At 46.9% G+C, this 24,999-nt stretch overlaps 1 protein-coding gene across 1 annotated transcript; it reads right to left on the reverse strand.

Moving 5' to 3' along the window:
• Positions 1–344: 344 nt before the first annotated feature.
• On the reverse strand, positions 345–18,476 carry LOC121837836 (kelch-like protein 3). The gene is made up of 7 exons (XM_042293668.1): positions 18,306–18,476; positions 13,033–13,345; positions 12,389–12,611; positions 10,284–10,626; positions 2,954–3,444; positions 1,784–2,019; positions 345–547 (listed from the first exon to the last, which is right to left on the reverse strand). The coding sequence occupies exons 1-7, from the start codon at positions 18,474–18,476 to the stop codon at positions 345–347; spliced, it is 1,980 nt and encodes a 659-aa protein (XP_042149602.1).
• Between the last annotated feature and the right edge of the window lie 6,523 nt (positions 18,477–24,999).

Below are 24,999 nucleotides of genomic sequence, written 5' to 3' on the forward strand. Positions count from 1 at the left end.
TACAATGTGAATTTTTGTTTAATTACATCATCTTTGTTAAAAATTTCACTTTCAGCTCTACATTTACCACATTCCGTTCATCTCACAGAGATGAAGATAAGCCCAGATCCATCAAGCCATTCCGATGGTCAATATTGTCAGTATTGTTGCTACACATCCATCAGCTGATTGGGGATGCTAATAACCTTACCTCACCTATAAAATATTATGTCTAAACAAAAAACCGAGCCATACTATTGAATCTGGCATTCAAGAACCATAACTCTAAACGTATGAACGGGTTGTCCCCGCGTCCTCTCTTGAAAACTATATTCTCTACGCCGTTGGCCTACAGCTTACACAAGCTAGCCTCCTTGCCATAGCTTACCCACAGATGCCACGTGGCATGCGTGCAACGGCTCCGGTAAGGATGGCCCAATCCTCCAGTCGTCCTCCTGGCCGTCGTAAATGAGCATGTCCGCAAGGACTCGTAGATGACCCTTCTTGGCCCTGGCAAGGCCTCCAACGGCATAAAGCTTGCCCGCGTGTTCTACGAGCCCGAGAGATCCTGCCACAACCAGGAGATGCGAAAGTACACGTTATTGAAGCAAGATGTCAATGAGTCCTCCAACAGATGAGAAACGAATAACCTTTCCTTAAAGATTGTTCCTTTTATAACGACCCGTTTTCATCCGAAGGCGCGTTCGATTTAGATACATCTTCTGCGGCGGTGTACGTTGGGTGTATAAAGTCTTGTTGAATTGATGAGAACAGTCAATATTACAGCACATGCTGAAAGTACACAGTTCCCGATTTTCCAACGGTTTTCCCTTTTTGTATCATTGTACGCATAGGGATGTAAATCTAACAAACTCAAGCCAAAAGTATCTGACATTGTTTTAATGGTGATCTTGAACCAGGATATGTCATTCTAGCCTGAAGCTGCGATTACTTTCAGTTTTTGTTAATGATTTTCTTAAATATTTTCCGGAATAGTTAAAGCATGAATCGATTGTACGATTTAGCTCGCTTATTTTCTTTTTATTGGTGTAGAGATTGTGAATTTGTATGAACATGTATACGTGTATATATTTTTTTCCCTGCTGCTGTGGGGGGAGGGGGGGGGGGGCAGAGGCTCGTCAAGCAACACTGAGTTGCTTTTTTCTCTGCCTCCCCTCTCCTAACGAAGAGAAATAAAGACTTTTGACTTTTTGACTTTTTAAAAACGAAGAGGTTTGCCAGTTTCGGCCAGATCTTTCCGAAATAACTCTTGTTGCATCATCTGACTTTGGGTCTAGGTTATATAAACGCCACATCGTGAGAAATGAAAGCATTATTATTGAAACAAGATTATGACACCAATGAAAACGTAAAACTTAGTCATACCGTTAGGTGCAAACATTATTGATACAGGAAGAATTTGATACATACTCCGTCAACGGCGTACCGGCAATCTCGAGCTTGTTTGAGTAAGCTAACACTTATCTCTGAAGGTGTACGCTTCATTGTTCTCGTCGCTTACTGCAACGGTTCACAAGCGCATCTCATAGTTTTACATGACCAGGGGTTTCCTACGCATGAAGTATCAATGTTACGGCTCTTTTAAATGTATAGCATTTATAGAAGCAGCTCATAACGTTATCGTGTTCGCACCTGTGATGTAGTCGCAATGACCTACACGCCACTACGCCACGTGACATCATCAGGTTACGTGACACTTAAAAGTCATGGTGTCACGTAACATGACCTGACTTCACGTGACAAGGAGGAAGAAACGAAGAGATTGGACTGCATCTATTCGAACCTCGACCCAAGGGAAGACTAGGTCCCGCTGTGGTCCAACGATGGCCGTCCCAGCACAGCAGCGTCGACACGACGTTCAGATCCCGCCTGCGCGCGGTTTGCACCAGACCTCCAGCCACGTGGAGGAGACCCCGGAAAGAAGCCACACCGCAGGCCGACAGCCGGCAAGGCAAGGGCAACGCCAATTCGGTCCAGGCGTCGGAGCCCGGCTCGTACCACTCCACTGAGCTCAGGAAGCTAGAATCAAACTTTAGATTCAGCTTAAGCGTACTGAATGGCGCCGAGGGATGAATTGAGCCCGTCGAACGGGAAACAGATCTCCCCTAGTGCGGCACAAATCCTGTCGTGGGCCTAGAGTTTGGCTCATGAAACGAGCCTCGTTATCATTCTCGATGCAATCTAGCCACTCTACAGTTAAGAAAGGCTTTTGAAGCAAGCTTTTATCAACTCTCTTCCATGATTCATTTGCGTTCGGAAAGAAATTTGAGTTTCTGATTACTCTAGGTGAGCGATGTGTGAGCAAGACATGTATTCTTCATTCTGAGTTGTATGTGGAATGCGCAATAGTATGCCAGTCGTTGTAAGACTTATAGTAGTCATCAATTTTATTCCTAAAGGCAGGGGTTTATTATTAGCATATATACAGAATTCGCATATATAGTAGTGTTGACAAATACAGGTCATTTCGCCTCGATGACACACCGCGTGAACTTCCAATATTCCGCTCCAAACACAACCAGCATCGCGCATCAATTGACCATTTCAGCTACCACGCAAAATAAATGGTATGCCAGAAGTCTTAAAGCCTACTGTAAACTCTAGCTCAGGCAACCTTCAGTAGTTTCTGTTCGGCATTAAAGGGACACTGAACGAAAGAATTTAGTGCCCATAATAAGTGGTGCACGTTCTTTCCACGAGCCAGCAACCGCCGGTGTGCGCGAGAACACACAACGAAAATAACGTCAAAGACCTCCATTCGGGCTTAAGAGGACAGGGAAATGCATGGGCTTCGGGCCGAAGGAGAATAAAGACAGGCTTTTCATATCTACAAGTGAAAGCTACGTGCTTGTTTGACCAATTAATCCCTTACCTTTTACACCAGACACCACTGTGTAGATGAAAAACTTGTCTTTATTCTCCTTACATGTCAAACTCATTCTCCTTTGCTTACATGTCGAACTCGTCTTGCCCGGCGACCACGTAGATGCGCCCCTCCATGGCGATGGCTGCATGGTTGCAGCGAGCGTGTCTCATATCAGCAAGCCGCTCCCACGTGCCCGTGGACAACTCCAGTCTGAAGCAGGTCTTGGTAGCGAACCTCAGACCATCGTTGGTGTTTCTCACGTCGAAGCCGCCCAGAATGTAGAAGTGGCCGTCCAAGAACACGGACGCGTGGAGCTGGCGCGGCTGTGGCAGCCTGCCGCAACGCCACAGCATGCAGTCCTTGGGTGTGAAGCCTAGGAGGGAGCAGCTGGTGCTGATCCGCTCGTCAGCACCCAGACCGCCGCTGATGAGAATCACGGTTCCTGGCACCTGGAGGTTTGTCATGCGCGGCAAGGCCTGCAACGCAGGTTCGGCGTCCCACTGATCCTGGCCGCCCAAAGCAGGCGTGTCCTTCGGAGTTTGTTGGTCGGTAAAGCCGGATGAGGCCAGTGGGTTGGGCTATGATGTGCAAGAGTAAGAAATGAAAAAAAAATAGCATAGTATAATCTCAATACTGTTTTATTACGTTGGTCTGTCTTGGTATCCATATACGCTGTAGAATTTCAAGGATTACCAACCCATAGAGAAGCAAACTAAATTATCATCAAGGCGCTTGGTATCAACAGTATACTGAACAAAACTATAAGCTCGTACAAGAAGGCGTTGGCGCAGGAGCTGAGAACAAATATACATAAACACACCAAATTTTCTCGTGGGTGCCACTACCCTCAAGAGAAAGTGTTGTGTTTTTTAAGGTGAAGCTTGTCCTTTTTGTAAAAAATTTACACCTTTTTTTTTTTAATTAACAGATTTGAATAAAAAAAGCTGCGAAGGTTACACTTATGCGGTTTGTGCAAGTGAGTTATACGGACAGGGGGACAAAGAATACGGGGCTAATCGTAACGATCAGTCGGATAATTAATTAAAATTCATTATTTAACTTTTTAATAATGAAAATAGATATATGGTTTCAGTTAGAAACTTGCTGAGCGACATCGAAAACCACTAAATCAGTAATTTTCTGAAACACTTCGAGTGTGTCAGAAGCGTAGTAGCGCACTAAAGTTAGCACTCGTGGAGCAGGTACAAGGCTAGCAGTTGCGGTAAGGCGCCCCGCGAGATTTTTCCGTCTCTTATCTAACCCCAGCCTTGTACCTGTTCCACGAGTGGTAACTTTAGTGTTTTACTACGCTTCTCACGCGCTCAAAGTCTATCTGAAGATGACTGATTTAGTGGTTTTCGATAACGCTCAGGAAGCTTCCAACTGGAACCATATGTCTATTTCCACTAATTAAAAAGTTAAGTAAAAAATTTTAATTCATTAGCTGGCTAATTAGTATGTTTTTGGAAATTTCTGACGTCCGCCGTGGCTCGTAGTTTGTTCCCGAAGACAGTTTTTTTTTCTTCAGACGCCCTAATTTTTAGGATTTTTGAAAGTCTGCGCAAAAACACCCGGTATATTAGTCTGGTTATTACTAATTTTTTAGTACTCATGCTTACGTTCATTCCAGACCACCACAAAATTACCATTTAATTTTATGCCGAGGAAAGCCCATCCACTAACCAGAAAAAAATGCCTACTGAGAGTCTATAGATAAAACAACGTTATGCGTAGCCGCAAAACATTGCGCAATTTCCGGTGGAATTAAAAAAGAGTAAAGAGGCACCAACTTTAGTGTGCGAAGGGCAGATCAGCGTGACATAATTTTCTTGAAAAGTATGTCTGTAAAGCGTAATGGTAAACTGGAACACGTTCTACGCCTGTGGTATATTGAGTACCACTTTTGAAATTACACACCCTAAAACCTGTCCGTAAAAAAAATTGCTAAGGTCTAGGGGTTTATTGCGCATAAATGCGCTTTACAAGGGTACGGTTACAGCAGTTACAGCGTTGGATTGTTCTACTTACGCCGCTAACATTTCGCATATACGTGTCTTCCTTTTGTCTGATTCTGCCGCTAGGCGCAATATTATGCGACGGGACCTATTTCACAGCTTTCAGCAATGGTGATACCGCGGTGTGAGAATCGCACTCTCTAGATCCTGGATGTTCGGTTTCAGATAGTAGGTGCTTACATACACCTTACTGACGTGGACGTATGAGGTAAGGCTGTTACCGTCCCTGGTATTTCACAAAATTATATTTACACACGCGTCCCAGACCCAACCTCGTACTGCTGCTTTTTTGACGATCATCTAGATGACAGCCATTTTGATAGGAACCAGAGCGCCCCTGTAGGTCGTTGAAGTTACGAATCTGTTTTGCACCGAGCAGATTTCTGTGTGCGTGACGCGCGAGCGAGGGTTACTTATGCAAAGCCGTGGCCTGTCTAGAGGGCCGTTTATACTGGGGAAGTCGGGCATTATTTCGGACATGCCAGCAGTCTTGCAACCGCAGCTGAAAATGAGGCAACCCGAAGGTAAAAACTTTTCTCGGGCATCCTGGTGCATCAAAGTTTTGATGCACTCTGAATTAAAGGAGCTGTGCAACGATAATCAATTGGAATGTTCTTCTCTCTACACGAGCTTACTGGCACACCTGGGACTCAAGGATACTCACACGCAACGCCATTGGCCAAGAAACTCCTTTGTTGCGGTGTAATTTCAAGGACAAAAGCGGTCATTTTCATTCAATCTCTCCTTTGCAAAATTTGATGACGTAACTCGGGGATCGCAGTACACCCAAGTGACGATATTTGAATGCGGTTCATAGATTGGACCCGGGCATTGCGTGGGCACTCGACTTGGGCTCGTGACAATTGCTAGCTCGAGAAGCATTCGGGTAGTGACCCGTGTCCAATCGCTGCAACGACGACAACAGCCGAGCCATAACAATGTCTGGAACTCAGCGCGTGTCCTGCGCTTTGCCAACCCCAGCGCGTGGTTATGATCAACACTGGCGGCATATAATCGGGTCCAGATCACGTGGCCGCTTGTTCTGGCTGCGAGTTGAGGGGGTGAAGGCTGCTCGTTTTTATTCAATTTTTTTTCTGGGACTTCTATTGCGTGGGGTGAAAAACGAACGCGTGTTTCATAAGTCATTAACGTTAGGGATCCGTTTTAAGCGGTATTTGTGCACAGTACAAATATTGTTGCACAGCTCCTTTAAACACGCCTCGCATGCGGCGATTTGCCATCGTAATGAAAGTGTTTCTTGATAATACAAGCGTCTTTGGTGCTGTACACGCAATTAAAATCTCAAACCTAGTTACCAACTACAATCATGTAATTTTATTTACGTGACTTCAATTCTTTCCTTTTTCGTCAAAATTGAATTTGCAATACTTTGAATATTGTCTCAAAACTTCCCACCTACAAAATTGATAATGATGATGATGATGATGTTATGGCTATTCCCTTCGAAACGGGCGGGCTCGAGCAGTGTTCGTGGATTACCCTGGGGGTCCATTGAATGCTTAGTTCACCCCGAGATGTATATCTCGCCACCAGTCCTCCAGACGTCGCTTTGAGGTCTCAACAGTCGACCAGTTTGGACCCGATCTGCCCCCACTGTGCGTTAGGGCTGTTTGCTTGTCCATCACGTCCCGTATCGGTGGCTTGATGTCGTTCATGCGGGCACCCACTGAAGCCAAAAGCATGAGAGAGTGCCAAAGGGCTCTGGAGACAGGGGCCACTGCAATGTGTTAAGTCGGCTCCAGAGCCAAGCACTCAAGTACAATATACGCGATTGCTCCATCGCGGGCCCCACACTCTCGGCACAAACTCGCGATCACAGTGATGTCAAAAGTGTCGTCTGTAGGAAAGCGTTCGTAGAGCCTCGGCTCGTGCTTCAAAGAGCAATTGGCTGCCAAGGCTTTTGTCGTAAAACCGAGTCTCTGAGGTGATGCTCTGCTTGTGTGTCACGTAGATATTCAGATTCGGCTTCGTGTGTACCACATGGAGCCACTGTTGGGTCTCATGGCCACGAACCTTCTGACAGATTTCCGAGTCCCGTGCCTGTACCGTCAATGTATATATGGGGTCAACAAAAAAAAAGTATTTGCGCTAGAGATGTTTGAAACGTCACTGCCAGCGGGTGTTCGGGAGTCCCGTGAGGTGGGTGTATCAGAACAGTCTACTGGCCCAACGGCAGGTGTCCATGTGTCGAAGCCGTCCGTCGAACATAACTTTGCTGTTCGCTTCCCGAGCTTCATGGGAGGACCTGCCCAGGTCACCCTACACGGCTTCATATGCTACTGTCTCGTAGCAGCTAAGTCCCTAGCGGGCAACCTCTCGTTGCCTTCGCTCAATGTGGGCTTGGACATCTCCTGGGACGCATATTACAGCGTTAGCCAATGTTAGTCCAGGTACCACCATCGCCTTCCATAGCTCCCTAGACACATTGAAACTTATTGCGATTCCAGAGGTTGCGTTTTCAGAGAATGCTGGCTTCTCGGATGGCTGCTTGGCAAAAGTGGGCGGGGTGCTCTCTCAATTTAGTGTTGCGATGGGCGCCATCTAAGACAGGCACTGCAGACCTGTGCGTTTCATTGCCGGGTTCTTTTTTTGTTTGAGGAAGCATAATTTTGTTTAATACCAAAGGGAAGTAACCGCTTATCGGTAAGTTTTGTTTTGGAAATCGATAAAAGGCGACCGGTACTTGGAAACAGCGACAAATTGCAGTCGAAATAAAATGTTAGAGTACATAAAATTCTACTTATAAAACAACTCCCGACCGCCAATTGTAACTAGAGCACACAGAGTGGAGTGGTCAGAAGCAAAAAGACCTTGAGGTTCTTGGTCCGGTTACTCTAGCGGGCGACAGGCTCTGCCCATCGGCTAAACTTACTCTTTTTGTCTAAATTACCGAAAGGAGGTTATGATGGCAATTTACGTCCTATTGAACTTCCCTTCAAACGAGGAGACAAACAGTTACCACCATAGCCCCGCTTTTTGTAACGTTTACCAAATATAGTATGACGACTTCTCTAGGTGGTTAGCTAAAGGAATGGTTAGCGAAAACTTTGTTGGAGACTATTTTTGTTCCTCCTGTATGGCATTACTTCCCTCTTATATGTTGAATAGCATACAACGATATAATCGCGAAATCCTCAACTTCGTGATTTCCGTAGAACATCGTCCCAGGACTTTTGATAGCAACTGTCTCGGAAAGCCTGCCAAAACGGAGCTACCGGAAGTATCCTAGGACCAAGAGACGGCTTTTGTTTCTAAACAGTAACAGGGTACTCTGGTGAAGGGGTCCTCCACCAGTCGGCGCGCCCCCCACACTCCCATTGCCGGCGTGTATTTTGGCTTGCGCCTGCACTCCTTCAATTTTATTTTAACGCTTCGACGTCCCTTTTTTAATGTGTGAAAATAGCTTCTCTATTAGTCAGACACCTACTGTTAAAACAGTTGCTTTCTTATTTTGATATCTTGCTACAGAAAGTTTCGAATGTGAACACGAAGCTACAGGATCAATCCACTAATCCAGAGAAATATGTCCGACACAACTTCCAAATTTCGGCTGCCGAATTCCGAAAAGACGGTCATTCTATAAGGTCTGTACCGTACCACTCAGCAACAAACTGGAGAGAGATACCCGAAAAACCAAGCAAAACCGTGATATTACGATTTTTTGAAGTTTAGAAATTTAGGAGCTACGTTATCGACTCTCTTTCTGCAGAAAACACGATCATAAACGGCCATCGCTGCGGCCGCGAACCTAGAGTCGCTAACATTGCACAATTCCATGCTGAATAACCCGAGAAGAGCATCTTTAAGACGGGACTGGCATCAGTTTTTCTTGGGCCACGCTCGCAAATTAACGACTGCTCGATCTCGCAAGACATTCTATCCAACGGATAGGTTGTCTGCTGTAACTCATTCCGATGTACCCAACATCGAACACGATATTCTTCTGATGAGCGACGAGAGACAGCGCCAAAGACCGCATGCAAGCGACTCCCGGGTGACGAGCGAAGTTTACTAGGAATCAACTACAACCAAAAGTGGCTGCGTCCGAGAGCAAGAAATCCGCCCCAGCAACGGCCCAGCCCGTCGCTGATCGCAAATTTTTCCGCTTGCCAAATCGCCTACGTGATTGAAGTGCAATTGAAGTTCACTCGTCGTGGTCTTGAAACAAGACCACGACGAGTGAAGTACGCAGATTCAGTGATGAATAAGACTGCGACAGCCTTGCTGTATTTACTCGACATTTGCAAAAGTCGCACTGGGTTCCAACTAGCTTTACTTTCGGCGAAAACATAACAGGTGTGATGAACGTGCATGGACTCTGAAGTCTAAGCCATAATCTTCAGTCGTCGATCCATTCACAACAAGATTCCAACGAATACAACACCCCGGTGGTGGCTGGCGAAACACGGTTTACGCAGTGCAGTACGTAGTGCTGCCGCGGAAAAGTAGAGGCCGGCAATGGCGGACGGGTCATGTGATGCGAAGACGGTAGCACCTATTCAAAGTTGCCTGAAAGCGTCTACATATACTAGAGTGAGGATATTGTGCATTTACGTACAGTAGAGAGAGAGAGCGAGGTGTTGAAAAGGAAGGAAGCCTGGGACTTATTAACCACACCGTCGATGTGTTGGCAAGACAGAAGTTAAGTTTGGGCCTCAAGTCTTTGTGCAGGTATTTGATGCACACATATAGTCAATGTAAAAACTAGGCGAAACGTTTTGCTGCAGAAAAAAAAGACTTTATAATACGAAGTTTTTTTTTTTATTAATTTTATATGGTTGTTTTTAAAAATGAAACATGGTAGTCACAACACAAATTAAAGGGCGATTCCCCGGATAGCACAGTTTTTTTGGCCAAAATTTGGCTTCTGTATGGGAATTTACGCCATTAAAAAGCCCGAAGATGCCAAGGTGTAGCCATATTAGACCTTCCTTGCCGAGAGTCTGGATATCTTGGCCCTAATTCGCCATACAAGTGCCAAAGTTAGGTTTCACTGCAGATGGTTTGACTGTCATCCGGCATCTTTTGGGCCCAAATCGCCAAACCACGTGCAAGGGTTAGGCTTCATTTCCGGTTGTTCGGTTTTCTTCACGTGGCAACGTTGGGCCTAAATTGCCGAACCAAGTACCAGACTTAGGCTTCGTCGATTGTAGTTCTGGTTGTCAGCTGGCATCTTTGGCTCAAGTCTGTCACTATGGCAATTCCGTGGCAAGCCAGAGAAAAGCCGTTGAAACGCCTACGGAAGGTACCCTGGCACTCACTAGCGCCTTAGAGCAAAACTGCATGCTTAAGTGAGGCGCCTGGGATCTCCACGCTCTTGCCAAGTTAGGTGCGCCTCTAGTGTACAGCTTGGGTAATCCTTTTAAAAACTTGCTACCAACCTTAGGTTTGGCATGCAGCTTGGCGTAGCGCTTTCGCGCCAGGAACCCCCTAACCACAGCCTGAGCCACCGTGAGCTCGCGTTCGTGTTCCCTGTAGTAGGCGTTGTTGATGCACGCCGTCGGGGTCTGGAAGACCTCAGAACACGCCGCCTGTGCCCTCTGGAGGGCCTGCTTTACGCGGTCCTCGGTCAGGATGTGCCTCTCAATCACGGTCCTGGTGTAAGAACCGGGCTGGAGGGCACCCTCGTCCAGGGACTGCGGAGACGGGTCGGTGCCCAAGAAGGTGCGCCGCTTGATCTCGGGACCCAAGTCCGGACGCCCACGCAGGTTCAGGTAGTGGAAGCTGCATTAATATAAAGCGATCTCGTACGCATTGCAAAAAAAAGTAATATATTACAGCTACAGTTACTCTGGGCTAAGAAATATTAAATTCGGTTACTTGATTACTGGAGAGAAAAAGTAAATAACCATTACCCCAAAAAAGGAACCTTTATTTCCCAAATAGTTCGAATTTTCAAAACGGTAATTTTTTCCGCCAGTATAATGCGGACCTTTGGTGCCTCCATTTGTGAACTGCAGGGTGTCTTAAAAAGCGGCCAGGCTCTTTAAATCAACCGCTAAAATCGGTTTCTTAACCTATATCGGGCTACTGTTTTGTGCAGCGTTGCCAACGTGTGGGGAATTTTTTCCATAAAATTTGCAAAGAGCAAACATACCCAAGGAAAAGGTTAAAAAAGTAGGAAAGGCTTAACTGTTATGGAAACGCTAAGAAGTTACCGGTCTTCAAACAACAGAGCGCCGTTTGGCACGGGAGACAAGAGATGGCGCAAGCGGTCGCGACGCCAACTGCCGCCAACGAACGACCCCACGGCGCCGAGAGCCGGCGTCTTTAGCAGACGATCGTTTCCATTCAAAAGCGGCGCGAGCTTTTTCGATGTCAGTTGCCAATGCATGATTTTATCATCCTTATTAGTAAAACACATTGAATGGACATATAATCGAATAAAAAATGGTTTGTCAGGCTATTTTTACTCTTTTTTTTTCAGGGCACTAATTTGTTTGCTTTGCAGAAGTTCTCGCCGCCTGCGCAACACGCGCCGCTTTTGGGTCGAAAATATCGTCTGCTAAAGACGCCGGCTCTCTGCGCCGTGTGCTCGTTCGTTGGCGGCAGTTGGTGTCGCGACCACTTGCGCCATCTCTTGTCTCTCGTGCCAAAAGGCGCCCTATTGTTTGAAGACCGGTGGCTTCGTAACGTTTCCATAGGAGTTAAGACTTTTTCCACTTTTACTTTTTCTCCAGGGAAGCTGGCTCTGCAAATTTTATGGAAAAAATGCACCACCTGCGGGCAATGCTGCACAAAATCATGGCGAGATAGGTTAAGAAACCGATATTTGCGGTCGACTTAAAGAGTCAGGTTGCTATTTGAGACACCTTTAGAATCGCCGAATTTCAAACTACAGATCTTAGCAATACAGCAATTTTGGTAGGCCATGCTTTGTCCGGAAACATGTTTCGAAGATTCTTAAGGGGGAAACATGTAAGACCAAAGGGCGCAATTAGGGAGGGAAGAAAACAATAGTAGCAGCAACAAGTAGCTTTAGATATTTCCAAAAGTAAACAAATTACTCTTGCAATTTCTTCCTAATAAAAAGTAATCCAATTACAAAAATATTAAAAAAATTTGTTAATTACAAGTAATTTGTTTACATGTAATGGGAACCCTACAAGACTGTGCAAATATATGGTTCTTTATAATTTATGAAACAACAGTATTTTCTTGTTTATAATATTCTAGTTGCATCTGTTCACACCCTGGCGTTCGCTTACGACCGAGTTCTTGTATATCTTACGACTAGAAAGCACACTGGCAAGCTGGCGCTATCTATTAGCTCATCCTGGAACTGCATTTCACGAGATCGAAGTTTTCGCGGTATTAGCGAGATAAAATGTACACTTACAATCTATTCGTCGATCATGGACGTCAAGGAACGATTCTGAGCTGCACATTTACTAGAAGTACCAGAATTGTTGAGCCGCCCCATTCGTCGCGGTCCTCATTTTAAGGCGCGCAGAAAGTGTCTACACAGGGCATGGCGGCGACTCACAAGGACGCTTCCGCGAGCTTGGTCTTGACGAACGCGCCCTGCAGTGCAGCACGGCCGGGAGGCTGCGACTCCATGCACATCAGCAGGATGCTCTCGGGAAGCAGAGGAAACCGAATGCATCCCAGTATGGTGTCCTCAAACTGTCGTCGAGCCTGGTATTCGTGCTCGAGCCAGGTCAAGGCGGCAAGAAGCACTCCGGTTTCCGACTCCGTGGCTAAGACATCTGCAGCGGCGCAAAGGTCGACACACGGACATATTTGATGCTCGCCCGTTGGTGTTCCCAGTGTTGTTGTGCTTGTAAGGCATTGGTGTTGTTGTAAAGATATGTGCAGTTTTTTTTGTTTTTTTCATTTATTTTGTTAAAATACGTCTACAGACCTGAAGATGCGCATCTAAGCGAAAGAGCGATTGTTACACTCGGGTTTTCACGAGGTGCCTTTTCAAGTTTGCCTACCACCGTCGACTGCCATTGCGTTTAATTTGATGACTAAGCGTAATCTATAGCATCTGTAAGTTTGCAAGTTTGTCTATGCTTCTCGTCTACTCCACTATAGAGCGTTTTCATAGTTCGCGATAGAAGGCAAACTAACAAAAGGGGTTAATAGACAAACTATCAGGGGAACACAAACGGATATGACTCTCACCCGAGCTCAGCAGCATACAGACACAAGTGCAGTCCAGTTCAAGAAACTGCCGGGACCGAGTGGCAGTGTCGAACTGCTCCACGATGAACTGCAGGGCGGCTTGCTTCTCGTCCCGCAGTCCGAGGCGCACCGTGTTGCAGAGGAGGACAAGCTGCCGGCCCACGGGTCCGGCTTCGGCAAGGTACTTCATGCAACGAGTCATCAGAGGCTGAAGCCTCAGCTTGCACGCAATGCGGTACAGGTCTGTGACGGTGTGACAGGTCACGGACGGCGCCCCGTGGTGGAGGTAAATCTTGAGCCCCTCGAAAGCGGCCTGGAAGATGAAACGCAATGAAAGAAACCTGCCTTCCCGAAGAGTCAAGCCCATGAGGACCTGGCACCTTCCACTTAGCGGACCTCTCCCGCAATATTCTCAAGCGGAAAACAAGAAGCAGGTATGTTTACTGTACTCGATATACGTTGTTTCAGACTAAGTTCAAACTCTTGATATCCTCCTCTAACGCTCCCGCGGCACGTCATTGGAAGTGTGCCAGAAGGCTCCGTTTTGTAACAGGGAAAGTGGACGTAGCGAGAGAACGAACGGACAATAAAAAGCACGGCGGGAACTGCGCATCGGCCTTACGAAACGGGTCCAGTTTAGTCCAAACCAGGCCCGTAAAATCCAAAGACGGCTGCATGCACCAAAACAATAAATGCCAATGCATTAAAAAAAAACATGAAATCGCTGGGTGGACAAATTTGGCATAACATTCAATCGCCGTACTGCTACTAACCGAAACGCTTATAACACACCTCTCCCGTGTTGAGTGCAAGCAGGAAAATAAATGGTACTATATTTTACGAACTCAACAATTATGTTTTCGTGATTATTACAGCATAATTTTAACGCGATTGTGAACGATTTGCAATCAAGTGTGATGTAAAGCAGAGTTTCTGAGTGGCGCAACAAAAGAAAGATGGCAGCAGCGGCGCCCGGCGGATCACGGCCGCCCGGTCACGTCAATGAGCAGACGACGTGTAGCTGAAACTACTCAACGAACCATCGGTTTTATTTGTTGTGTGTGCAGTTGATGAGCTTTATGGGGAAAAAGAAATAAATCGTGCACTGGACCATTATAGCACTAAAAATGCGCACGCCGTTTATAATTCCAATAATTAGTCTACTTTTGGCTCGGGGCTGCTGCCGCCATGTTTTGGTTGTTGCGCCAGTTATTCACAATTTCATCTCTGTTACGTCACGGCGCAGTGGTGACGCGTCGGGCGCACTTCCGATTTGAGGCTGTGGGGGGAAGCCGCCATGGGGCACGTGCATTCCTGTGTTACTTCGGAAGAAACCAGACAAAAACCTGCCTTCTTGTCAAAACGCTGCGACTAGGGCTTTACCAAAAGAGTCGGGAAAGGTTTGAAGGTCAGTTTTCATGCCTTCTCTGCCTGCTCGGTTCGTCCGAGAACGTGAACAGGGGCCGTTAAAAAGGAAAAACAGACGCCGTCGGACCACGATTGCTTGGGCGGAAAGCACTTTTGATTGAATTCACGGATACTTCTGGTCGTCTGATGTATTTCTTTTGTTCCAACGTGAACGCGGGAAAACCGTAAAATTGCACGGATTACCTACGGACTACGTTCAGTGCGTCATCACGTTCAAATGGCCGCCTCATCGTTCAAGCGATCGTCTGCTCTCTCAAACGTTTCTGCTTGTCGTCTGCTCGTCGAAGCGACAGCGGCCCGTAGACCAAACGTTGACCTGGTAATTGCGATAAGAAGTGCAGACCTCAAAAGAAGTCTATGGTTGAAGGCTGCTTCGGGTAAGTAGGCTCGGTGTAAACAGTAGATATAAGATGTTGATAATTGTTACCAGTGGCCATCACCGACTTGTTAGGCCTGATTCACTCGGTCCGATTCTGCGTGGTATATTCAGTACCGACGTCGACATCGCAACTACGGGTCAGGTTTCTGCAGCCCGAGCGACGTCATGACTGAAAATAGTGAGCAGAACCTAACCATGTGAATCAGGCTTTATAGCGTCCATTCTGCGGCGTCCAGGCGAAATGGGTCGCCGCATGTTACATTATTCACGCCAAGTTTGGCGGTGTAACGAGCTTCGTTAATTTCGTTGAGGCCTCTCAAGTAGTCAGACATTACCAGGAGGACGTAGAATCAACAATTCCCACGCGAAAAAGAACGCGGGTACTCACACCGACGCCGACAACCTCCCATTCTAATGGTTTATTAATGGGTGACGGCGAGCTTTTTGCCCATACCCCCATCGCGCATGCGCGGCGTCGGTGGCGCCCGCTAAGGGCGCTCCGGTTTGTCTGTAAACATGACTTGGTGTATACGGTCCGCAATTCGCATACGGTCACCAATAAAAAAAAGATTGGTTAGCTAAGTGATGCCTTGAAATTTTGATGTGATACTTTCACATACCTTGAGGCACTTCAGTGGTAAATCGTAGCGTGGTACATTACCAAGCCGATGTATGTGGCCACTTTGAAGGCTTCACCCGTATTCAGCCAAGACCCCCTCTATACCTACGACCACGTCACCCGGGGCGCGCCAACGGGAAAACGCTGTCCCCTGATGCGGCCGATATAGTTTCGCGCGCCATTACTCAGCTGTTCAAGGCTTTTTTTTAGAAATGATTGGAGTAAAGGGAATGTGCGCGGCCGGCCCGGTCACAAATTGCTTATGAATAGTTTGCTTTCGCCCCATTATTTAACATGAAATCACCGAGGGAAGGACACTATACTCTTAAAGCACACCTTAAAATAATGAAAGGAAAACAGTACATGAACGGAGTTCTAATTTAGAGTACCGGGAGTCATAAAAGTATTTGTATGAATCAGGGTGTCGAACCGGAACCGAACCAAACCGAAAACCGGAACCGAACCGGTATCTTTTCCGGAACTGAACCCGAACCCGAACCGTTATATTGTTATCGCGATGAACCCGAACCGGAACTGAACCGGAAAAAAAATAACGGTTGCCGGCTCATGTCAAAACGGTTCGGCCACGCGCTGTTGACAATGAATGTGCTATCAATGCCATTTGTTTTTTAAGTGCCGTCAACTGACACACACCTCGCTTACATATTTTTCTTCTCCACTCAGTCTTAGGAATATAAACGCTGCATCCATGAATCTTGACATAGGAACCAGTATTGCGCTGGTCGCGGCTTGCACGGAAAAAAAAAATTAAGAAGGCTGTGCAAAAAAAAAAAAAAAAAAAAAAATCGCGCCACGGGATTTGGTTTTCCTACAATCTCGTAAATCCTAAATGCTGCTGTGTGCTCATTTCATAACACGTTTCTAGAACGCGCGAGTTCTTGAAGCTTGCTTCCATCGGAATGAGAAAAGAAAAGGCTGTGGAGTTTGATAATAATGCATCCGGTTTCGTATAGGCACTTAGAAGCTAACATATTTGTGAGACAGCGAACTCTTCTATTTTAATATTTATCCTATTACGTTCTTCTGGCGTTGCGTTCGGTGAAGTGTTTTTCATATTATGTTACTTGTTTAATGAAAATTTCTTTAAGGGTCTAATTTGAGTTACCGAAGGCTAGTTCAAATCAAGAAAGCTGTATTTTCTCCCCACTGTTCCTTCAATTGCTTACACGCCGAGGTGGCGGGATAGTTAGCGAGTTCTACTTGTAAGTGGGTTTGTAAGGAGGTCGCGGATTTTACAGCTACTGCGTCGGACCCAAGTAGATGAAGTCCGAATGCGTAAACGTCGGTGAAATAACCTTTGAGTGCACATAAAGAAACCATTCCTGGTAGAAATCCCTGAGCCTTACACTGCGATGTATCCTGTTTCGTACGTGCTGATTTCAGATGTTTTATTTGTAATTTATTTTGATGTTGCAATTTGTCATTTATAATTTCCGAACCGGTTCGCGAACCGGTTCAGCGCCCCGAACCAGTTCGCGAACCGGTTCGCGGATCGAATTAATCGAACCGGAACTGAACCGGAACAAAATAAATTTACCTGAACCTGAACCGTAACCGAACCCGTATTTTTTTCGGTTCGACACATTGGTATGAATAAACCAATGAACAGAGTGGCATGGAACTTTTAAACAACGGTGTATTTAGGTTTAGCACTTACCAACATTCGTGAATGTTGGTTTCTAAACAATAAATTTAAACAAATTAAATTTGTTTTTAACGTTGCTACTTGGTTATTGTACAGCAGTGCCTAAAATTGCAGGAAACAGAAACTGGAAATAATTATGCATCGTGCAGTGAACAATTTCCAACGAAGGATAGAAAGGTTTGAGCTGAGTGAATGGATTGACCCTTTCTTTGCAAAGCGGCTATGGTCCGTGGGAGGATGACCGTTTGGCCTCTGGCAATGACGTGCACGTTAGTATATACTCTTTCGCAAGCCTACTCTCTCTCTCTCTCTCTCTTTCTTTCTCTCTTATAAACATTTAGCTGAGTTTGAGACTTTGTTCTCCTGTCATTTTTATCTTTATCTTCAATGGTTTATGTTTCATAAGTTTTTTCGTCCCAATCTCCGGTAATTCAAGGAAATGGAAAGATAGTCACCTTTGCGATTAATGGCTTTGTTTCATTCGTGCCGGAATGCGGTGGTGGGAAAATCATGGAAACTAATACCCACTGATTGTCCCCGTTTTGATTTACGAAACGGTAGGATAAGGTAAACCTTACAAAACGGTACGACACGGTAAACCACCCCGTTGACTTCTACATGTTCGCTTCTATCAGTCGGACATGATTAAAACCAGAAAGATATCGCATACTACACCAGAATATGCTAACAGACCAAGGGAACGTAGCTCGCGCTGTAAATAAACGTGGGTCGCGGACGCCCTCGCGGAAAGCAAAACCTGAACCACGAGCAGAAGAGCTGAGATGCACCGCCACTTCTCGGGAGGAATGCAAACCAGGGAGGTCTCTTTATGGGCGCTGTGGCACTCGCTTGTCAAGTGATCGTAAATACATACAGGGTGTCCCCTCAAAAACAAAAACAAAATTTACGAAGTTTTTGTTGTTTCTTACGGCAAAAAAAAAAAAAAAAAGCTACGCATCGCCGAGCGCTCATTTTCGGCCCAGATGTAGCGCTAGCTGTCCGAAGCAGATGCCAAAGTTTCAGAACAAACCGTTATCTCAGTCGAAAGTTATAGGCAATTTCCAAACATTTTGAATAAAGGAGGTTGTGGATTCGACACACCGCGGTGTTCCGCGTACATTCTTCAAACTTGTTTTTTATGCTTGTTTTTTGTTGCTTCCCCGGCCCCGCCCACCGAATACCTGGGAGAGGTTCTTGAACTGCAACTTGATTCCGTGATTCCCCCAGAATTCGCGGATGACGTCCCGCAGGTAGGAACTTGACACGGACAGTACGTCCCGAGACACGGAGAACTCTATCGTAGAACCGCCGTCCTGGAGGAACAGTACCACGCTGTCGTGTGTTTCGCCCATCACGTAGAACGAACCGCAGTTAGTCTTCTTCGTCCTCTCCCACGGAAGCGCGCTGTTAACTAACCGCAGCGCGAAGCACGTTCCATGAAAGCTCGCGCTGCAGACACCAGGTATCCTGGATTCAACAACCCCCCCCCCCCTAACCCCTAGCCCGTTCCAGTCTGGAACGGGCTAGAGTGACTTTAGAACGGGCTAGCCCAGGACACCTGGTTTAGCCCTTTCCAGCTATCATGGGCTAAATGACTGCTAGCCCAGACTGGCAATCAGTCAACCTGGGCACGCAATATGGTTATCATTTCTCATCTACAACACGCTTACTGCGCTGAAGATTTGAACAAACTGTGGCGCCCCGATATCGGGTAGTACAAGCTCACATGATTCGGCATGGACTCCGAGATGTTTTCGGGCGCTGGCTGCGCCCCTCGGGCCATTGCATTCGCGCGATAGAGGCTGTTACTGCGGGGCGATTGGTTGCGCTCCCAACCAAACCAAACTAATACCCCATTCACACGACCATAAAGGTACCTTTAGCTAAGGGACCTTTATGCCCAGCGGCGAATCAGTTCGCGATCCTCCCCGCGTGGCGTGTGCTCGCGACCCAAGAGCGTGGGCTGATTTGCCGATTGCAAAGGGACCTATGTTAAAGGTACCTTTATGCTTGCCGTGTGAATGGGGTATAATACCCGTGCCACACGGGCAACTCGAATGCTATTTACAACGAATGACATCCGTGTGATCAAGGAATCGGCGCGCGATCTGTCGCGTGTGGAACGCCCCACACTCGGAGTGTCGCGCGCTGATTGGCCAATCGTTCAAATGTCATTCGTTGTAAATGGCATTCGAGTTGCCCGTGTGGCACGGGTATTATACCCGTGCCACATGGGCAACTTGAACGCCATTTACAACGAAGGATATTTGTGCGGTCGGCGAATCAGCTCGCAATTTGTCGCGCGTGGAATGCGCCACGCCCGGAGTGTCGTGCGCTGATTGGCCGTCCACTCAAATGTCATTTGTTATAAATGGCATTCGAGTTGCCCGTGTGGCACGGGCCCCTCTATCCTGTGAAAAGTGGCACCATTCATTGTTGTGGAAAGGCTCAACACACGTGCCTCGCGTCACATATGGGAAGAACATGGCGTCTAAAATCTAGCGAGAGTGAACTAGAAACAACTGGCTGGGGCGGGCTACAGGCTTTGCTCATGCTTTCAGTTGGGCCTCAAAATGTGGAAAGCGATCAGGTGGCACCAAGCCACTTCGATCGCAGCGCCACCTTCACTGTGATCTAAGCGAGTGACGACACGGGTCAAGGTCATATGCCCTTTAAGGGCTGACTGTATTTTGTTTGAATGATTTTGACGTAAGAGGTAACGTCAAAACACTACGTAACGATGATGTGGCGTTACGACGACGCCGCGACGTCATCGTCGACTACGAGGTTACGCGACGCCAAGATGCTGTCGTAAAGCCGTCGTGACATCGCGTCGCGTTGAGGACGACGCCGTTACGCGACATCAAGTCTTGGTTATAATGCGGTAGTGACACCGCGTCCCGTTGAGGACCACGCAGCTGCGCGACATCAATTCGCCGTTTTCACGGGGTCATGACGTCAAGCCGCGTCGAGAACGACGTGTACGTGGTCATCGATGACGACGTTTACCTCGATGCCCCACGCAACGTCAAACATCGCTATGACGTCACGTTAACGTCGTATTGACGTCATCGTCAACCTCAACGTCACAACGACGCCTTGACGGCGTCTAACGTCGTCGTCTTCGCCACTATCAATGTCGACTCGCCGTCACAACGAACTTTTGACGTCGTGTAACGTCGTCATCGTTGACGATGATGTCGACGTCGACGCTATGATTTTTTGGGGGAAGTCGTCCTGACGCCGAGTTGCGTCATGTCGACAACGACGTCGAGAGCCTAACACCAAGCGTCTTTATGACGTCTCATTGACAATGAAGCCGCCATCTTGACGTCGCGTGACGTCGTTGTCGTCAACGTTAACGTCGATGTCGTTGTCAACGTAATTTTATGTTAGAACGCATTCTTGATGTCGTGTAACGCGCGTTGTCAATGTCGATGACGACGTTGACGTCAAGGCGTCGTCGTGATGTCGACTGGCATTGGGACAAGTCAGGCCGCAGTGGCGTTATGTATGGACGTGACGCCTGACGTCTGGGTTGTATAAAAACATAGCCCGGCGTTCTATTGTTTGTATCACCTTGACCAGTGTACCGGTCGAGCATGGCGTTGGAATTTCGCTACGCGTTTTTAACAAAAAGAAAACACCCAATCCGAAATATTTCGCTTGTAGTACCTCGGCCGTGGTAGTACCCTCTCGGGCGCTACGAGCGAAGTGGCTCCGATTAGGCGTTTTTTCCACATTCGGAGGTGCAGAAATAGCACGCTTTCTAGTACGCTCTAATCTAGCTCAGTGCTGCGCTGTACCACCATGATCTTCCCAAAGGCTGCACGTTGCACGTGCCTCGTGCATCGACGGATCTTGGGCTACTTTCGAAACATGAAGGGGTTTTAAACCGAAAAAAACAAAGAAATAGCCACGAATTATGATCATCACCATTATCGCGGAGCGCGAAATGTGTTCCCCGCCTCTCGGTGCAACACACAGACTTTTGACAAGGAAGAAGGTCATCGAAACTTGAAGGCTCATTTTTTCGCAGCGCGAGGAGCGTAGAACAAATGCCCGCGATTATGTTTTTAAACAAATTCCACGTCTAATCATTTCACTAAAAACAAGAAGTTTAGCACATCAAAATCAGGAAGGAAAGTACAAAATAGAGGTTCGCACTAAAAAATCGGCAGAGACACTGCCGATTTTTTAGTGCGAGTTCGCAGTCCTACACCGCTAAGTGTAGGACTGCGAAAGCATTCCTACACTTAGCGCATTCCTACAAGCAACGCGTCACGTCTTCCTTTTGCACACGGCGCTCCGGCGGTAACATAACACTCCCGCACTGCGCAGACGCGGCGAACCCTTCCGGCTTACGACGGCTTCCGCGACGAAGCATTGCGTTGCTCTGCTTTTCTTTGTGTTTTATTTCTGAGGCACGTACGCTTTGACCTTGCGCGCACCCGCCGGCTTCCATGAACAAGCATCTGCGCTGTGCTTTTCCTTTTTTTTTATTGCGAATGGGAGTTTAGGCGCCGTTTTTGAGCCGCAGACGGTTACAGACAACGGCTTCAGACAACACCGGCTTCGGTCCATGGAACAGTTATAGCTTTCGCATTAATCGTGGTAGTGATTCATTTCAAGCTCAGGAGAGCCGCAGCGCCGCAGGAACGCAGGTTGCCCATACCGCGAGAACACACGGCGCCGCGTCCAACGATGATGGGATCATATTGCACAGATGAATATTTAAAAGAAATGGTGATGATGATTTAAATGGGGCTTGTGAACGACGCTGAGGGGTTGGTGTGTTGGTTGAAGTTGGTGAAGAGCATTAGGTTTGCAGCGGTCTTCGCGACCGTGGTCTTCGTGGGGCCGCCATGGGCTGCTGTCTTGTAGCTGGCCGGTCTCGAGCGCCTGGGGAGGGCTCCCTCCGTCCACGGCTTTCAGACGAGCCGCCCAAATTTTCGGCGACTCAGGGAGTCAAGCACCCCCATGGTGGGGCTCCAGGGATTGGCACAGGTGTTGGCCGGGAAGCGGTCTTCGCGAAAGCGGACTTTGAAGCTTGCGGGCGAGCTTGTAACCGAGCAGTGTGACCACCCTGTCGATCGAAAACATGGTGTGAGCCACTGGTCCTGCTGGCTCTCTGACGATGAAAAAAAAACACGTCTTACGCTCAGCTGGCTTCCTCTTCTTCCGATTTTGCATTTTGGGTATCATCCAGCAAAACAGCGCAAAAACCGGAGCAGCGATCAAAAATTAAGAATCAACACAGGTCGACTCACATTTCTCTATGAGAACAATGAAGATGCAAGCTTCATTCCGCGGGCTCACACTTGACAGCGTGAGACCCCAGGCTAGCGGTTGCACTGCACTGGTTAAATTGCTCATCTACAGCGAGTGACTCGTCGCAACTTTGAAATGGCTGACCAACTACACGCTGTCTAAATATCCACACAACCCCAATTATTTTTGACTGCGTGATATGAGGCCATTCTGTTTCCATTTCTGGTTTGCTCCTAAGCGTCTTGTGTGGAGGTCTAGAGAACTGACTCTGCTGGCTTATTCTGATGGGCAGTCGAGTGTTTGGATAGGCCGGAACGGAGCGCGGGAAAAATCTCAGAGGCCATAGATAGGCCTATTGCTATAGACGCTTTACACACGCGCCAAATTACAGCCGCCATTGCTGACCTTCTCTTGTCTTACCGAGATGCCGAGCAACTGAAACGGTAGTTGAAGATCCTCTACAAAGGCCGATGCTTTAGAAAAGGACGCAGTTGAATCTAATATGGCAATAACCTGGCCTGCTATGGTAATGATAAAGTGAAATAAACGGAATAAGAGGAAACAAAAACTGAAGGTCAGTTATGGTGGCGTCCATGCACAGCTGCTGCAAAGCGTCTATATTACCCAAGCATCAAGGAGAATGCAGGGATTGGTGTTCCACACGCGCTGGCGTCAGCAGTAATCACTTGTCTAAAGCAAATACCTAAAACAAATGGCATCTTGCACGCGCGTTCGTCAACGCTTTGTTTTGGTTATTCACTTCGAATATTTTATACGGGGAAGGCGTGCGCGTGTGGCGCGTGGAACACCAATTCCTGCATTCTTCTTGATGCTTGGGTAATATAGCAAATGGTCTATTGGGTCCTGCACTACTTGTGCCGCCATCGCTCAGCTTTTGCCTTTCTGTGGAGTGTTGAAAGCGGAAAAACACCTTCAGACTTTCAAAATCGGCTAGATTCAACGCCGTAAGGCAGTCGAAAGTGCCAGATTCATGGCACCACCGCTAGGGTACGTGTCTCATATCTCTGGATGGTGACGTCAGCATATCAGGCTACCCGACGCTTTCTGTTCTTCTTTTTTTCTTTTTTTACTTTGGAACACGTAAAACGACGTCTCTTGGCTTACGCTCGTAGTGTCTTAGATTTGACCTGTGCTTCTACGGCGTTCGAATTCTTGTTCTTTCTTTGCATTTTCCTCGTGATCGCGCTCCGCACCATGCCGGAAAAGTGTGACAGTTTTGGACGCTCATGTCCCAAAACAAGTTCTGACAAGTCCGTTTTCTCAGCGCCCTCTAAGCAACGCAGGAGGGCTCTGACTACACTTCTGCTGTCTAAATCAACCTTGTCAAATTACTAACGACTATTTTTTATCTATTCATATTCTATACCTCGTTTCAGTTTAAGAACACTGTAGTTTAAGGCCAGACGCAACCGGAGCTACGAGCTAAAGGGAGCAATCAAGCAGCGTTAAAAGTGCAAGCCACTGGGTCTTTTTTTCTGTTTATGATTGGTTCAACGATAATAGAACACGTACACAAACATGACGAACACAATGATGGTCGTGCGCTTTTGACGCTGTTTGTTTGGTTCCTTCAGCTCGTAGTGTCGGCTGCGTCTTGACTTAAGGTTAAACGAAGTACAGATAAACATGTGGAAGACGCCGGCTCAGTGATTTAATTATACATGTCTACTCACATATTTCTCAGATAACGCTGTGTGTTTTTAGTACAACCAAAAGCGAATGAATTTCCTGTAGGGGAGAAAGAAGCTGCGTTCGTTCTGGCGAATTCGACCTCACGTGCGATCGAGTAGGCAAGCGGCCAAGCAAGAAATTGATCACTGTCTTCGAAGAGGTCAGCTAGACTGCAAATCAAAGTTCAGGTCGCAAAAAAAATTAACGTGGTAAAAGATGCTCCTCTGAGGATATATCTCAGCTCAAACAAGGTCCCACCAAACCCTTGATTTATAAGGTGAAGTATGCTTTTCACACTCATCCAACATAGGTCTCAATGCTTTACGAAAGCATATGGCTCGCCTGGAAGGTGACGCCGATGTGGTAAAAAGCCAACCGCTTTTCCGAATCGTTAAAAATGCCTTTTTTACGTTGATTTATTTCAGTGTTGGTGTTTGCCGGCATTTGTTCATCCACATCTTTTGTCTGAAAGCCTTACGTAGTGACGTCCGGTTGTATTCATCTTGTAGAACTTTCCATCGCAGAGTTCACTCTCCTCTTTCAAGTTTCAAACGCGAATGTAGTATACTTCATCGTAAGCTACAGGCAAAACCCCTCGGATTTCCAAAATATCGTCACATGTACCACGAATAAATTGTTATGTGCTTTTAATGTCAAATACGTTTAAATACGGACCCAGAATTTTTATAAACGTTACGCGGCGCAGCGTTGCGACTGACATCTGAGCTCAGATGTCTCCCGGCAAATGTTGTGAGTAAACATTCTTAATGCCTAGATTTCATTGGCAAAACAACAACGCGTAAAAGTCTTCTGCACTTTTTGTGGAACTTTGTGATTGGGATGTGACGTAGATTGGCTACGAAGCAAAACCGACCATAAAGCATCCTGCGATCTACTGCCTTTACCATGTCA

Source organism: Ixodes scapularis, unplaced genomic scaffold (assembly GCF_016920785.2).
Source record: "Ixodes scapularis isolate PalLabHiFi unplaced genomic scaffold, ASM1692078v2 PGA_scaffold4__175_contigs__length_147842914, whole genome shotgun sequence".
Classification (NCBI taxonomy): domain Eukaryota; kingdom Metazoa; phylum Arthropoda; class Arachnida; order Ixodida; family Ixodidae; genus Ixodes; species Ixodes scapularis.